This window comes from Festucalex cinctus, chromosome 7 (assembly GCF_051991245.1).
Source record: "Festucalex cinctus isolate MCC-2025b chromosome 7, RoL_Fcin_1.0, whole genome shotgun sequence".
In the NCBI taxonomy this organism is placed as follows: domain Eukaryota; kingdom Metazoa; phylum Chordata; class Actinopteri; order Syngnathiformes; family Syngnathidae; genus Festucalex; species Festucalex cinctus.
In genome coordinates, this window is record NC_135417.1 from 24,629,810 (window position 1) to 24,646,588 (window position 16,779).

Sequence of the window (16,779 nt, forward strand, 5' to 3'; positions counted from 1 at the left end):
CATGGTCTTCTCCTCATGATTCTCATTAAGTTATCTTCCACAAACCATTACAAAGGGCTGCTCTTAGTCTGAGAGGTCTCTCTGTGAGGTATTTATAGCCAGGCTGATCTGAGTAGCAGGTAAGATAGGTTAACTGGTGTGCTGTTATATCAACAAAGTGGAGAAAGCAATTGTGGCATGAAGCTTTTAAGTTTTCACTCTCCGTTGCACCAAGGTTGCACAATTCTACCAAGCAGTCACTGATTTCAATGCTTTACAGTAGATTTCACATCACTGGGTTTGGTCGTGCAACAGAAGGCCGGTACTTGGGTATGGATGTTAGTCTGGTTCTGAACATAATAGTTTTTGATTTTTCATTATAGTTATTGTTGTATTTTTAATTGTACTTTTAAATTCAGTTTTAATTGTTTTTAAAAGCAGATTTGTTTTGGTTAGTTATTAGTTTGTTAGTTTTAGTTTTGTCTTTTTCAAAAACTTTGTTTTAGTTTAGTTTATTAGTTTTAGTATTAGTTTTATTTACTTATATAAACCTATGGAATATTTGTTGTGTGCAGGAAAAAAAAAAGGCCACTAAATGGTGTGTAATAAAACTAATTCTCAAGACTGTTTGACCTTCCTTCTTGTGCAGTTATCGATGTACAGGAATACTGAAATAAATACATTTAAAATTAACCTTGCAAGCTCATGTATGATAAAGATGTCATTTTTGCGACAATTATTGTTAGTTTTAGTAAGATGCAGTTTAATTGAATTGTCACTTCTTTTTTTTAAAGCATTTTCCTATTTTTATTTTTTTTCAGTTATAGTTTGATTTATTTTGTTAGCTTCCATTTACTTATATCCTTGGCCTGGTTCACTGTGCAACTATTAACAGAAGAAATGTGTTGTGAATTGTACTGAAATGAAATGAACCGCACTTGATGGAACAATGGGGTTTGTGTAGGACTGCAGGGGCCCAATTCTTTACACCATCACCATTGTTGTTTCCCCTCATTCATTCTTTTGAGTCTGGTCAAGAAACTGCTCCAGCGGTGAGCTTTAAGGCGTTGTCTCTCATGACTCCCATGAGGAAACTTCAGATGGACTGTCTGCTAAACCAGGACACTGATGCAATGTGTTGTTTCACAGTCACAGAAACAGACTACAGGGTGTTTTTTTTTTTTTTTTAAACTAACTTAGTAGTTACAGTCAGGTCAGCAAAGTTCTTTGCAGATTGACCCTGTTATGTTGTGGTGGTGGTTGAGGACCCAAGTGCAGGGAGGCAGAGGAATGAAGTCCAAAAATGTTTAATTAAATCAAAAGGGGGAGGAGAACCAGGAACAAGCGGTAAACAAAAAAACAACAAAGTCTATAATCCAAAAGAAAACAAAACTAAGCAAGAGGATGGCCAGACGAAGGGTAACACGACGTGACAACTGTGTTCATCAGACAACTTACTGACAGGAAACAGGAGGGAATGCTGCATTCCGGGTAAGATTATTCTTTTCTAATAACGTATCAATAAAATAAATGTAAAAAACAAAACAAAACAAAAAAAAAATAAATAATGAAAAATGAACACGTTATTACCAGTGAGCTTGGGGGGATACGGTGGTGGTTTACTATGTGTGCACTCCAGTAGTCCGGGAGAGTTGCTACAGTACATAATTTGACAATTTAAAAGAAACAAAAAATTAAAATAGCTTTACTCGCTATTAAAACAGCTTGACAGCAAATTTGTTCTGCATTATTATAAATCTCAAGCATGGGGCTGATGTCAGTTTTGGTCCGGGTAAAATTGTTCTTATCTAATAACATATCATTAAAATAAAAAATAAAAACAAAACAAAAAAATGAATAATGAAAAATGAACAGTTAGTTGGCAGGTTCCATCTGAAGATCCAACACCATCACCCATACCGTGTGACTTGGGTGGGGGTGGGGGTGTACTGTGTGGACTCCAGTAGTCCAGGAGAGGTGCTACAATACATAATTTTACATTAAAAAAATGTTAAACAAAATAAGGAAGTGCTGCGTGCATATAGTCCATATAGCTTATTGTAGTGTATGTTTGTTCTTCTGGTTCCATCACTTTTTTCTAGCTGTAGTTTTTCTCAAATAAAATTATTATTATTATTATTATTATTATTATTGTTGTTGTTGTTGTTGTTGTTGTTGTTATTAAAATGTGCTTGTCGAGCGATCCGTCCTAAACGTTTTGTTTAGTTTTGTTTCCGAGCAACGCCGGAATAAACCATTGTAAGGTATAGGGCCTATGCTGCAATACGAAATGAAACGTTTTTAACATCGAAAACAGTTCCATTCTTAAATAACTCAAATGCGCGCACGTGTGTGTAACAAATTAAAATAAAGGTATATTTATAAAATCACACAATTCGACTTCTGTCATTTGTGGCGACTTACAAGTTTCCTTTACGCCCCTCGGGTGGGTTGGAGTAAACCGCATCATCCGACTTCCGGTTAGGAGAGCGAGGTGCTGGAGTCTGGACTGTCACGAAGTTGGCAGGTAGGTAAGCAATGCGTTTGATAAAAAGATATTTATTAAGATGGCCTTATTAACTTACAGCAAATCTAAATACGTTTGGTGACATTTTTTTTTTAAAATAATTCCATAATTTAAAATACAGTAAATAATTTCTTCTCACATCAGATGGAGAACTTCGTCCTGTATGATGAATTGGGAGAAGGCTCAACATCGATTGTCTATAAAGGAAGACTGAAGGGAAATCTAAACTATGTATCCCTCAAATGCAGTGACAAAGTAAAGAGACTTGAGATCACCAACCATGTAAGATTTCACTCAATTTTATTGCAGTGTAAAAATGAACAGTATAGGTTAAGAACTTAAGATGAAGCAACCTTCAAATTTGACTAATCAGTGAGTAGTGTTACTTTTTTGATGGAATGACCAAAATAAGATTGACACTGTCTTGTTTCCCTCGTAGGTTCGTCTTAGTCAAGATCTGGATCATCCAAACATTGTACGCTTTTATGAGTGGTATGAGACCAAAAAGCACTTGTGGGTAGTGGTAGAGCTCTGCACAGGTCAGTAGCTAATATTAAAGTTACATTGTGGAGTTTAAAATGTTAATGTTAAGGAATTTTCTATGACATGCATCCTCCACCAATGCCCAGATGAGTACAAACTAGACTAGATGCTTGACTTTTTTTACCGTGACTGTACCTATCAGCCTTGCATCTTCCCTTCTGTGTGGAGTGTTAGGGGCGAACATGGCACACTTTCTTTGGGGTGGAGTGGTGGAAAGTGACGTCATGCTCGTCCTCGCGGACATAGACGTGCACAGCCCAAACTCCATTTCAGACTTCAGTTTCTTCATGTGCACATATTCGCATGCGCACCATGCACAAGCTTGACACAGTTGCAGTTGTGCTTTAGGCCGGAAGTCGCAGTCGCAAGTTAAAAATGAGTAATTCCACAATGCACCTTTTAAGCTGCAGGAAATTGAATTTTGAATTACTACTGCCACGTGTGGCCGAAAAATGAAACCGCACATTTCCTTCTTAACGTACACGATTGTTTGCTTATTTCCACGATGCAACCAAAGAATGACAGAAATATTCCAGAGTACAGTGGACATTTACATTGTGAAAAATGGACTCTCTCTGAAGCTCAACGCGCACAAAACTGTTGGCCAGAGGCTTGCAGCAGTACCCTTTGAGAACAGCTCAGGTGGTAATCTGCCAATTAGATGATGTTTGAGTCATTAATGGTCAAATAAAATGGCTGTTGTGAAGATATGTTTGGGGAAAAAAAAAAATTATACATTGAGCAGCTTTAATTACTGTACTTGTTTCTTTTAGCATGGCTTTTGTGGTTTCACAATAAGTGTCATCTATTTTTTGTGGCATAGTCATAGTAGCCTACATGTATTGTATGCTTTCGGCACAAATGTGATTGTTCTGTTGTGTGAAACATAATTGGCCAATTTTTGTTCTCTCCTTTTTGCAAGTTCCAGCTGTGCCTTTAACTTTAGTGAAAAGGACATAAGACAAAATCATCCAAAGTACAAGTACAGAAATATGGTTCAATGATTGTTTTGGTAAAAACATGATGCAAACTGGCACGACCCCCCTTTTTTTTTTTTTACTCTTTTACTCTCCGATTGATATGTATTCATTCAAGGAACCGTTCATTTTGACAGGTATATTATATTGTTTAAATTAAACAACATATTATTAAAATATGTCCCACACACTTCAACTCTCTCTCTTTTTTTGTGTGTGTTAGGTGGTTCCTTGGAAAATGTGGTTATTCGTGATGGATGTCTGCCTGAAGATGTCGTTAGGAAGTTTGGATGGGACTTGGTCAAAGGACTGGAACACATCCACAAGATCGGAATCATTTTTTCCGACTTGACACCAACGAAGGTTTGGACATGTCAACCCCGTAATGCCATAATGTATTATTATGTATTATGTAATTACTATTATTTATGATAGTCTTCTTTCCTTTACTAGATCCTACTGGATAGTAGTGGTACTTTAAAGTTAAGCAATTTCTGTCACTCAAAGACAGACAGTGAAACTCTTGAAGATTTAGTGTCATTGTGTTCTTCATGTGAAGATGCAGCGGAAAACTATCAATATGATGAAATGAAAAAAAGGTTTCAAGGTCAGTGTGTTGTATTCTTTTGTTTTACTCTTATCCAATTCACATAATCAATTAATGGAAGTATTTACATTTTTAGGCGCACCAAGTTACATGGCTCCAGAGGTCATACAGGGATCAGAAACAACTTTTATTTCAGATCTCTGGTCTCTTGGTAGTATTCTCTACTACATGTACACTGGTATGGTACCCCTAAACGCAAAATGTCAATTTCTTGATATAATCTGTAGTATATACCCAATCTTGGCTAAAAATCACGCAAAACACGGTCATTTACGAGTAATCAAACAAAATCATTTTGTTATTGTAGGCAAACCACCATTTTTCTCTGCAAACCACAATGAACTCACTGGAATGATTTTAAATCAAGAACCTTCATCTCCCATGCAGACAGGTGCTGTATACATAAACTATCGTTTCAAAATTTGGGAGAACACGTTGACTCATTGACTCAATGAATATATTTACGACGCTTGATTTGTGCTATTTATACAGTGTCTCCAACCAGTCTTCCCAGTCAAGGTCTCCAAAATCTTTTTAGAGCTTTACACACCAAAAACCCTGATAAGAGGTCAGACCACACACAAACATATTGTACATGGCAGAAGCCTAAACTAATCAAATGGTTCAGTTTAAATTTAAAACATTTTATTGCACATTCTGTAGTTTAACATGTTGCTTATTCTTCAGGATCAAGTGGCCAGAATTACTCAGTCACCATTTCTGGACACAAGGACAAAATAAGGAAGATGTCTTGGAGGAAGTAGAGGAGTGTGATGATGAAGACTTTGGAAAAAATGGCAGAAACAGTGGAGTTTCACCTGTATGGGGGTGTGTAATGTGAGATTATTTTGGAACATATTTACTGTGCTTTTCAATTATTGATAATGTATTTATTAATTAATTATGTGTACCTGTTTTGTTTTAAAAACTCCGCACACACAAAAGGCTCTCTGACCCATTTCCGTTAGGGGGGCCGGCAGATAAATGTCATTTCAAAGAAATGGCAACTACTTCAGTCACTATGTCTTTGGAGAAGTCGACCTTATCACAGATAAAAAGCTCAACAGCACTCAGACCAGACAGCAGGCCACACACTGTCCGTGGACCTGTGAGGAAGAGTCAGGGATCAGCCAGGATGTTGGCAGAGCCCAGAAAAGGTGATGAGGAGGAAAAGACAGAAGATAAAATCGTGGCTCAACAAATAGAACAAATATTGCAAGCCGAGGAGTCAGTCACACTAGGTAATACATTTTGTTATGTCATTTTGTGTGTGCGTGTGTTTATTATTACATTGAATTGGAGTAATTCTGGTGACTTGGATATACTGTACACTTTATTCTCATACTCATACAATACCTTTCACCTGTCGAATCAGTGAGGTTGATGCAAGAGTTCAGCTATTCAAAATTCTGTCTTTACAAAGATAATAATGATCAGCTTTTGAATGACATTGTCAGAGATGTTAATTTTTAGGGCCCGAGCAGCAACCGCTGCGAAGTCCCTATTGTTTTTGTAAAAATTATTATTATTATTATTATTATTATTAGGGCCCGAGCAGCAGCAGCGGCGGTGCCGCTGCGAGGCCCTATTGTTTTTGTAGGAATTCTTCTTATTAGGGCCCGAGCAGCGGCAGCGGCGGTGCTGCTGCGAGGCCCTATTGTTTTTGTAGGAATACTTCTTATTATTAGGGCCCGAGCAGCGACCGCTGCGAGGTCCCTATTGTTCCTGAAGGAATTCTTATTAGGGCCCGAGCAGCGGCGGCACCGGCGCCGGTGCCGCTGCGAGGCCCTATTGTTTTTGTAGGAATTCTTATTATTATTATTAGGGCCCGAGCAGCGGCGGTGCCGCTGCGAGGCCCTATTGTTTTTGTAGGAATTCTTCTTATTAGGGCCCGAGCAGCGGCGGCACCGGCGGCGGTGCCGCTGCGAGGCCCTATTGTTTTTGTAGGAATTCTTCTTATTAGGGCCCGAGCAGCGGCGGCGGCGGTGCAGCTGCGAGGCCCTATTGTTTTTCAAGGAATTCTTATTATTCTTTTTCTTTGTTATTATTCTTTTCCGCAAACAATCACATTTTTGAGACACTAAACGTGAACGAAAACTCACCAAACTTTACACACACGTCAGGCCTGGCGAAAAATTTGATATTTTAAAGTCGCCATAGGTGATAACAGAAAAATGGCTCCATAGCGCCACCTACATAGGTTAAACGGATCCCTGACCCGCTACGATTGTCCGACGGCTATGAAAATTGTGTGGCACCTGTAGCACATCCCGATGAACAAAAACCTCTTTGATGTGTGTACCCTGAAATAGACAGAAAGTGAGGTATGATCATCTGAATGTCCAATTTTGGCCCAGTTTTGCACATTTACATGGATCATACTATTGCCCGCTTCTCCTACACGGTTAACCCGATTGACTTCAAACTTGGGCTGTACCATCTCAACACCTGGGACAACATCATGGTAAACAATCAAAAACTTTTGACCTACTATATGACGGGGGTGAGGCATCAAATTTAGAGTTTCAAAACTCTTACTAAACGTAGTATTGCCGGTTGTACGTTTAACCTAGAGCTACGAAAATTGGTACACATATGTAACAGACTATAATCTACAAAAAAAAGTCTGTTGGTGCCATATGCTAAACCCAACAGGAAGTCCGCCAGAGGCGGGGCATCAAATTTTGCGTTTCAAAATTCTTACTTAAAGAAGCATTTTGTGCTAAAAAAAAAAACCCCTCCTCTTTAACGAAGCATTCCCGGTTGTACGTTTCACCTAGCGCTATGATAATTTGGAGGCATACATAACAGCTCACGATGTACAAAAAAAGTCTCTTGGAACCATATGCTAAACCAAACAGGAAGTCTGCCATTCTGATTTACGATGGGATTTGTAGCCATTTTTTGTGGCCTTTTTTAGGGGTCATATTTTAACGAACTCCTCCTACAAAATTTATCCGACCGTCTTCAAACTTGGTGTGTTTCATCTTAAGATGTTTAAGATGCAAACTTATCGAAAGTTTTTTACTTTGTCGCACGCCGTTGCCATAGCGATGCATTATTTGCCAAGTAAAATGCTGCTTCTTTTTTTGTTGTTGGTCTAAACGAGCGAAAACTCATGAAACTTTACACACACATCACACTTGTTGTAAACGTGAATATTTTAGAAATTTCTTGTGCAATTTGCAATAAATGGCTCAATAGCGCCCTCTAGACATTTTTATGAAGCTTTTGCGATTGTATGATTCAGCTGGATTTGTAAAAATTGGGATACCTATCAGCCTAAGACTTACAAAAAGGTTTCTAAAGCCATATACTAAACCAAACAGGAAGTCCGACATTTTGATTTACTTTGGTATTTGTAGCCACTTTTTGGGGCCTTTTATAGGGGTCATATTTTCTGCAAAACTTATCACATCGTCTTCATTCTTTGGCATGTTTCATCTTAAGATATGTAAGATGAAAAGTTATTGAAATGTTTTATTTTGTCACACGCCTTTGCTGTCGCGACGCATTGTTTGCAAAGAATTTTTTTTTTTGAGAGTCTAAACATGGGCAAAAACTCACAAAAGTTTGCACACAGATCAGATCTCTCACGAACATGAATATTTTATAATTTGTTGTGCAATTTGTAATAAATGGCTCAATAGCGCCGTCTAGATATTTTTATGAAGTATATCCGATTATATGGTTCAGCTTGATGTGTGAATATTGGGAGGCATACCTATCAGTCTAATACCTCCAAAAAGTATTCTATAGCCATGTGCCAATCCATTTTGATTTTATTTTAATTGTGCATCATTTTTGGCCTTCCATGAAACTTTGCAAACACAAAGCATGTAAAAAACATTTACAGTTTAGATGGTTTCCTTTAAAACAGTACCCCAACATGCCAGTACGCCGACATGCAAATACCCCAACGTGGCCCAGGTTGCGAGGGCCCTTTATAGCTGCTCGCAGCTCTAGTTAGGGCCCGAGCAGCGGCGGCGGCGGTGCCGCTGCGAGGCCCTATTGTTTTTCAAGGAATTCTTATTATTCTTTTTCTTTGTTATTATTCTTTTCCGCAAACAATCACATTTTTGAGACACTAAACGTGACCGAAAACTCACCAAACTTTACACACACATCAGGCCTGGTGAAAAATTTGATATTTTAAAGTCGCATACATGACAAAAGAAAAATGGCTCCTTAGCGCCCCCTACATAGGTTAAACGGATCCCTGTCCCGCTACAATTGTCCGGCTATGAAAATTGTGTGGCACCTGTAGCACATCCCAATGAACAAAAACCTCTTTGATGTGTGTACCCTAAAATAGCTAGAAAGTGAGGTATGATCATCTGAATGTCCAATTTTGGCCCAGTTTTGCACATTTACATGGATCATACTATTGCCCGCTTCTCCTACACGGTTAACCCGATTGACTTCAAACTTGGGCTGTACCATCTCAACACCTGGGACAACATCATGGTAAAAAATCTAATGTTTTTGACATACTATATGATGGGGATGAGGCATCAAATTTAGAGTTTCAATACTCTTCCTTAACAAAGCATTGCTGGTTGTACGTTTATTCTAGAGCTACGAAAATTGGTACACATATGTAACAGACTACGACCTCTTTTGGTGCCATATGCTAAACCTAAGAGGAAGTCCGCCAGAAGCAGGGCATCAAATTTGTTGTTTCAAAATTCTTACTTAATGAAGCATTCCCGGCTGTAAGTTTCACTGAGAGTGACCAAAATTTGAAGACATATGTAACAGCCCTCAAGGTACAAAAAACTCTTTATGAACCATGTGTTAAACCTCACAGGAAGTCCGCCATTTTGAACATGTTGCCATTTTTTGGGCCATTTCCGTAGGGGTCTTATTTTAACGAACTCCTCCTACAGAGTTTATCCGATCATCTTCAAACTTGATGTGACTCATCTTAAGATGTTGAAGATGAAAAGTTATTGAAAGCTTTTCATTTCGTCGTACGCTGTTGTCGTGGCATGCACTTTTTGCAAAGGAAAAAAATCCTTCTTAATGAAGCATTCCCAGTTGTACGAAGCAGCTAGAGCTACGAAAATTTGTAGACATATGTAACAGCTCACGATGTCAAAAAAAAGTCTCTTGGCGCCATGTACTAAACCCAACAGTAAGTCCCGCAGGGGCCGGGCATCACATTTTGTGCTAAAAAAACCTCCTCTTTAACGAAGCATTCCCGGTTGTACGTTTCACCTAGCGCTATGATAATTTGGAGGCATACACAAGAGCCCACGATGTACAAAAAAGTCTTGGAACCATATGCTAAACCAAACAGGAAGTCCGCCATTTTTTATTTACGTTGGGATTTGTTGCCATTTTGTGTGGCCTTTCTTAGGGGTCATATTTTCACGAACTCCTCGTACAAAATTCATCCGACCGTCTTCAAACTTGGTGTGTTTCATCTTAAGATGTTTAAGATGCAAAGTTATCAAAAGTTTTTTATTTTGTCACATGCTGTTGCCATAGCGATGCATTGTTTGCCAAGTAAAGTGCTGCTTATTTTTTTGGTCTATACATGTGTGAAAACTCATGAAACTTTGCACACACATCAGACTTGTCATGAACATGAATTTTTAGAGCTTTCTTTTGCAATTTGCAATAAATCGCGCCCTCTATACATTTTTATGGATCATTTCCGATTGGATGATTCAAGCGCGAAATAACTAAAGATGACTTGACTTGACCTAGATTTGTGAAAACTCAGAGGCATACCGTCAAATAGGACAAGGACCATCTAAAATGTTTTTGACAAGCCTTGTGTGTGCAAAGTTTAATCAAAACGCAAAATATGGTGTGCAATTCAAATATGGTGTGCAATTCCCAAAATAAATTCAAAATGGCGGACTTCCTTTTAGGTTTAGCATACGGCTACAGAATACTTTTTGTAGGTCTTAGACTAATAGGTACCCCAACGTGCCAGTACCCCGACGTGCAAGTACCCCAACGTGTCCCGGGTTGCGAGGGCCCTTTATAGCTGCTCGCAGCTCTAGTTAGGGCCCGAGCAGCGACCGCTGCGAGGTCCCTATTGTTTTTGTAAAAATTATTATTATTATTAGGGCCCGAGCAGCGACCGCTGCGAGGTCCCTATTGTTTTTGTAAAAATTATTATTATTATTAGGGCCCGAGCAGCGACCGCTGCGAGGTCCCTATTGTTTTTGTAAAAATTCTTCTTCTTCTTCTTCTTCTTTATTCTCCGCAAACAATCGCGATTTTGGGTACCTAAATATTCATGAAAACTCACCGAACTTTGCACACTCCTCAGGTCCGGCGAAAAATTTGATATTATGAAGTCGTTATAACAACGCGACTCTATAGCGCCCCCTAGCGTAGAAAAATAAAAACCAAGCCCGGCACGTTTGAGCTAGAGCAACGAAAATTGGCAGGCATGTGTAGCACAAAAAAAAGTCTATTGGGACCATGTAGCTAAAATGTACAGGAAGTGAGCTATGAATTTTTTAATGTCCAATTTTGGCCTATTTTGGCACATTCACTGTGGTCATGCTTTTTCCCCCTTTGCAAACAATTTTCATCCAATTTGTCTTCAAACTTGGCATTTATCATCTCAAGACCTAAGAGAACAACTGGGCAAAAAATCTTGCCTTTTCAAAATACTATATGACGGGGGCGGGGCATCAAATATTGCCTTTAAAATTTCATTTGTCCAGAAAGAGCAAATGCTTAATAACTCCCATGTTCAAGCTCCAAAAAATCTCAAACTTCTCAGGCAACGTAATAGTCACGGCCTGAAAACATCTATATGATAAAATTCAGTTATACATATGTTACAATAAATGTCATACTTTACGTTTTAAACTACTGTGCTGAGCTCGTTGAAGGGATCCAGTTGAAAATTGGTCAGAAAAGCCTTAAGATGTTAATCATGCCCCACACCGAATATTGTCACTTTTCGCCAAAGGGCGTGGCCGCTCCAGAAAGAGCAAATGCTTAATAACTCCCATGTTCAAGCTCCAAAAAATCTCAAACTTCTCAGGCAACGTAATAGTCACGGCCTGAAAACATCCATATGATAAAATTGTTATACATATAGCGCCACCTAGTGGTAACAATAAATGTCATACTTTACGTTTTTAGCTACTGCGCTGAGCTCATTGAAGGGATCCAGTTGAAAATTGGTCAGAAAAGCCTTAAGATGTTGATCATGCCCCACACCGAATATTGTAACTTTTCGCCAAAGGGCGTGGCCGCTACGGTGCCGCAAAGTCTGAAGATTTTTCGTGACAATAAAAGCTGCATTAACTTGACCAAGATGATCCTATCTTCTCAAAATTTCACACATTTGATGAGAGTCCAGCCCTAAAGACATTTACTAACTTATATTTCATCTAACTGATAGCGCCACCTAGTGGCAATTTTTTTTCTTACAAATTTTCTTCTACGTTTTTCTCCAAACACGTTAACTGGACCTACCTCATATTTGCTCAGATGAGGGTTTCGGCCTTCATGATGTCACAACACGAAGTTTATGAGTTTTCGCGAATTGCTGTGGGCGTGGCTAAGCGCTGTTCACCAAGAAAACAACGCCAGTTTTGAGGGTCTAAACATGCACAGAAACTCATGAAACTTGGCACACACATCTGGCCTGGTAAAATCAGTAATATTTTATCATGTATTGTACTATTTTTACAAAAATGACTCAATAGCGCCCCCTAGAAATTTTTAACGAAGCAGCCCCGGTTGTACGTTTAAGCAAGAACGACGAATATTTTTAGGTGTATGAGGGAGCCCAAGACCTACAAAAAAAAAAGTCTCTTGGACCCATATGCTAAAATGAACAGGAAGTGAGCTACGAATTTTTGAATGTCCCATTTTTGACGATTTTTGCACATTTACAGGGGGCAGACTTTTGCCCACTTCTCCTACACGTTTCATCCGACTGAGTTAAGACTTGACCTGGACCATGTCAAGACCTGAGCCAACGACAGGGAGAAAAATCTTGACTTTTGGAAATACTATATGATGAGGGCGGGGCATCAAAATTTGTGTTTCGCACTGAAAAAGGATATGCTCAACTCATTCACTGCCAGTCATTATAGAAAATTTTTACATTTCCAATACTCACGTGATATTACATTCAATAATTATATATAAACCGAATCTACCAAATAACAGAATAGACTCCCTACTTTTTGTCCCGTCCCGTTCTTTTATAATTGACAGCAGAAAAATGTAGGTTTGCCAAAATACAGCCATTTCTCCCATGGACTCTGAAACTGTGTTTATTTCCTATAAAATGGGGCAATGATGTCATCTACCGGTGGTTGGGCATCAGTAAAGTTGTTTCCAAGTTTGATATTTACAGTGGAGCATGCTCAGATTCGCCCCCATTTAGCACCGCTCTAAAAAATACAATTGACAAGTATACTTGTCAAAGGCAGTGAATGAGTAATAACTCCCCGATACATGCTCCAAAAAATCCCAAACTTGACATGTATGTTTATCGTCAAGGCCTGAAGCTATCTCTATGACAACATTCAGTTATATATGCAGCACCACCTCGACCTTGAGGCAAAACAAAAAAATACCCCACATACAGTATTTTGTACAAAAAATGTAAACTCATTCTAAGTGTGATAACTAAGTCATTTATGAATATTCTTTTAATTTCCACCACTCAAAATGTTCACTGGCATCAGACTTATCCAAACATGTACTTTTTTATTTATTTTTGATAGCCTCTATGGACATTAAAAGCAATATCGTGAATGAAGGATATGCTTAATAACTCCACGGTACATGCTCCAAAAAAATCCCACACTTGACATGTATGTTTAGAGTCAAGGCTTGAAGGTATCCCTATGACAACATTCCATTATATATACAGCGCCACCTAGCCCTTGAGGCATAAAAAAAATACACCAACTTAACGGTATTTTTACAAACAAAAAAAAAAATCCACATGTCAAGGTTTATCATGCCATTTTCTAAGAAATTCTGCTTCCAATGTGCCGTACCTAAACTTGCCAGTACCCCAACGTGCCAGTACCCCAACGTGCAAGTACCCCAACGTGGCCCGGGCTGCATGGGCCCTTTATAGCTGCTCGCAGCTCTAGTTATTATTATTCTTTATTCTCCGTAAACGATCGCGATTTTGGGTACCTAAACATTTACGAAAACTCACCGAACTTTGCACACTCGTCAGGCCCGGCGAAAAATTTGATATTCTGACATTGTCATAACAACGTTAGTCTATAGCGCCCCCTAGCGTAGAAAAATAAAAACCAAGCCCGGCACATTTGAGCCAGAGCAACGAAAATTGGCAGGCACGTGTAGCACCCCGAGACGCACAAAAAAAAAAGTCTATTGGGACCATGTAGCTAAAATGTACAAGAAATGAGCTATGAATTTTTTTATGTCCAATTTTGGCCTATTTTGGCACATTCACTGTGGTCATGCTTTTTCCCCCTCTGCAAACATTTTTCATCCAATTGACTTCAAACTTGGCATTTTTCATCTCAAGACCTGAGAGAACAACTGGGCAAAAAATCTTGCCTTTTCGAAATACTATATGACGGGGGCGGGGCATCACATATTGCCTTTAAAATTTCATTTGTCCAGAAAGAGCAAATGCTTAATAACTCCCATGTTCAAGCTCCAAAAAATCTCAAACTTCTCAGGCAACGTAATAGTCACGGCCTGAAAACATCCATATGATAAAATTGTTATACATATAGCGCCACCTAGTGGTAACAATAAATGTCATACTTTACGTTTTTAGCTACTGCGCTGAGCTCATTGAAGGGATCCAGTTGAAAATTGGTCAGAAAAGCCTTAAGATGTTGATCATGCCCCACACCGAATATTGTAACTTTTCGCCCAAGGGCGTGGCCGCTACGGTGCCGCAAAGTCTGAAGATTTTTCGTGACAATAAAAGCTGCATTAACTTGACCAAGATGATCCTATCTTCTCAAAATTTCACACATTTGATGAGAGTCCAGCCCTAAAGACATCTACGAACTTATATTTCATCTTACTGATAGCGCCACCTAGTGGCAATTTTTTTTCTTACGAATTTTCTTCTACGTTTTTCTCCAAACACGTTAACTGGACCCACATCATATTTGCTCAGATGAGGGTTTCGGCCTTCATGATGTCACAACACGAAGTTTGTGAGTTTTCGCGAATCGCTGTGGGCGTGGCTAAGCACTGTTCGCCAAGAAAACAATGCCAGTTTTGGGTCTAAACATGCGCAGAAACTCATGAAACTTGGTACACACATCTGGCCTGGTAAAATGAACAATATTTTATTGTTGATTGTGCTATTTTTACAAAAATGACTCAATAGCGCCCCCTAGAAATTTTTAACGAAGCAGCCCCGATTGTACGTTTAAGCAAGATCTATGAAAATTTTTACGTGTATGAGGGAGCCAAAGACCTACAAAAAAAAGTCTGTTGAACCCATATGCTAAAATGAACAGCAAGTGAGCTACGAATTTTTGAATGTCCCATTTTTGACGATTTTTGCACATTTTCAGGGGGCATTGTTTTGCCCACTTCTCCTACATGTTTTATCCGACTGACTTATGACTTGACCATGCCAAGACCTGAGCCAACAACAGACGGAAAAATCTTGACTTTTGGAAATACTATATGAGGGCGGGGCATCAAAATTTGTTTTTCGCACTGAAAAAGGATATGCTTAATAACTCCCCGATACATGCTCCAAAAAATCCCAAACTTGACATGCATGTTTATCGTCAAGGCCTGAAGGTATCTCTATGACAACATTCAGTTATATATGCAGTGCCACCTAGCCCTTGAGGCATGAAAAAAAAAAAAAATACCCCACTTACGGTATTTTTACAAAAATTGTAAACACGTTTCTCAATGAAAAAGGATATGCTTAATAACTCCCCGGTGCATGCTCCAAAAAAAATCCCAAACTTGACAGGTATGTTTATAGTCAAGGCCTGAAAGTATCTCTCTGACAACATTCAGTTATATATGCAGCACCACCTCGCCCTTGAGGCAAAAAAAAATAAAAATACCCCACATACGGTATTTTGTACAATAAATGTAAACTCATTCTAAGTGTGATAACTAAGTCATTTATGAATATTCTTTTACTTTCCACCACTCAAAATGTTCACTGGCATCAGACTTATCCAAACATGTACTTTTTTTATTTATTTTTGATAGCCTCTATGGACATTAAAAGCAATATCGTGAATGAAGGATATGCTTAATAACTCCACGGTACATGCTCCAAAAAAATCCCACACTTGACATGTATGTTTAGAGTCAAGGCTTGAAGGTATCCCTATGACAACATTCCATTATATACACACACACAGCGCCACCTAGCCCTTGAGGCATAAAAAAAAATACACCAACTTAACGGTATTTTTACAAAAAAAAAAAAAAAAAATCCACATGTCAAGGTTTATCATGCCATTTTCAAAGAAATTCTGCTTCCAATGTGCCGTACCTAAACGTGCCAGTACCCCAAAGTGCCAGTACCCCAACGTGCCAGTACCCCAACGTGCAAGTACCCCAACGTGCAAGTACCCCAACGTGGCCCGGGCTGCGAGGGCCCTTTATAGCTGCTCGCAGCTCTAGTTTTAATTTTGTTATTGTAGCTGTTTTTGCGATTTTTGTCTTATCTCATCAGTGGTGTATTTTTTGATGATTAGAACTGTTAGGAGTTTGGCAAAGCCGAGTGATTTGGATCCCAAAGCAGACAAATGGGGTTTTACAAAAGGGTTTATTCAACATAAAGCGCACGCGACACGTGGAATAAATCAAAAGGCACTACAACTGCATGACGCTAGGTCGGGCTCAAAGTACAACGCAAAATAACTTCTATACACGTAACACAAAACAATGTACTTACTCTAGTAGGCGTAAATGTGAAGGACACAACACGAGAGTACATAAAATACACAACCACTAAGCGCAGGCAGCTGATGGGCACATGGGAGAAATCAAACAATCCTTTGGCACCAGCAGACTGCCGCAGCCAGCCTTAAATAGCTGCTGATTGCTGATAGGTGACAGGTGTGATTCAGAGCACCTCCTACTGCTCACTAGAGTGAGACAAAGCACACCAGAGCACAGACCTAACAGTACCCCCCCCATTAACGGACGCCCCCAGGCGGCCC

At 39.1% G+C, this 16,779-nt stretch overlaps 1 protein-coding gene across 1 annotated transcript in view; it reads left to right on the forward strand.

The window, feature by feature from the left end:
* Positions 1–2,474: 2,474 nt before the first annotated feature.
* Positions 2,475–16,779, forward strand: part of ulk4 (unc-51 like kinase 4) — a 150,359-nt gene continuing 136,054 nt past the window's right edge. Inside the window, exons 1-10 of the mRNA XM_077528300.1 lie at positions 2,475–2,506; positions 2,651–2,788; positions 2,946–3,045; positions 4,250–4,389; positions 4,480–4,633; positions 4,710–4,811; positions 4,941–5,024; positions 5,126–5,201; positions 5,321–5,461; positions 5,579–5,874. Coding sequence (XP_077384426.1) covers positions 2,651–2,788; positions 2,946–3,045; positions 4,250–4,389; positions 4,480–4,633; positions 4,710–4,811; positions 4,941–5,024; positions 5,126–5,201; positions 5,321–5,461; positions 5,579–5,874 — 1,231 coding nt within the window. The 5' untranslated portion in view covers positions 2,475–2,506. The remainder of the gene's footprint in view (positions 2,507–2,650; positions 2,789–2,945; positions 3,046–4,249; positions 4,390–4,479; positions 4,634–4,709; positions 4,812–4,940; positions 5,025–5,125; positions 5,202–5,320; positions 5,462–5,578; positions 5,875–16,779) is intronic.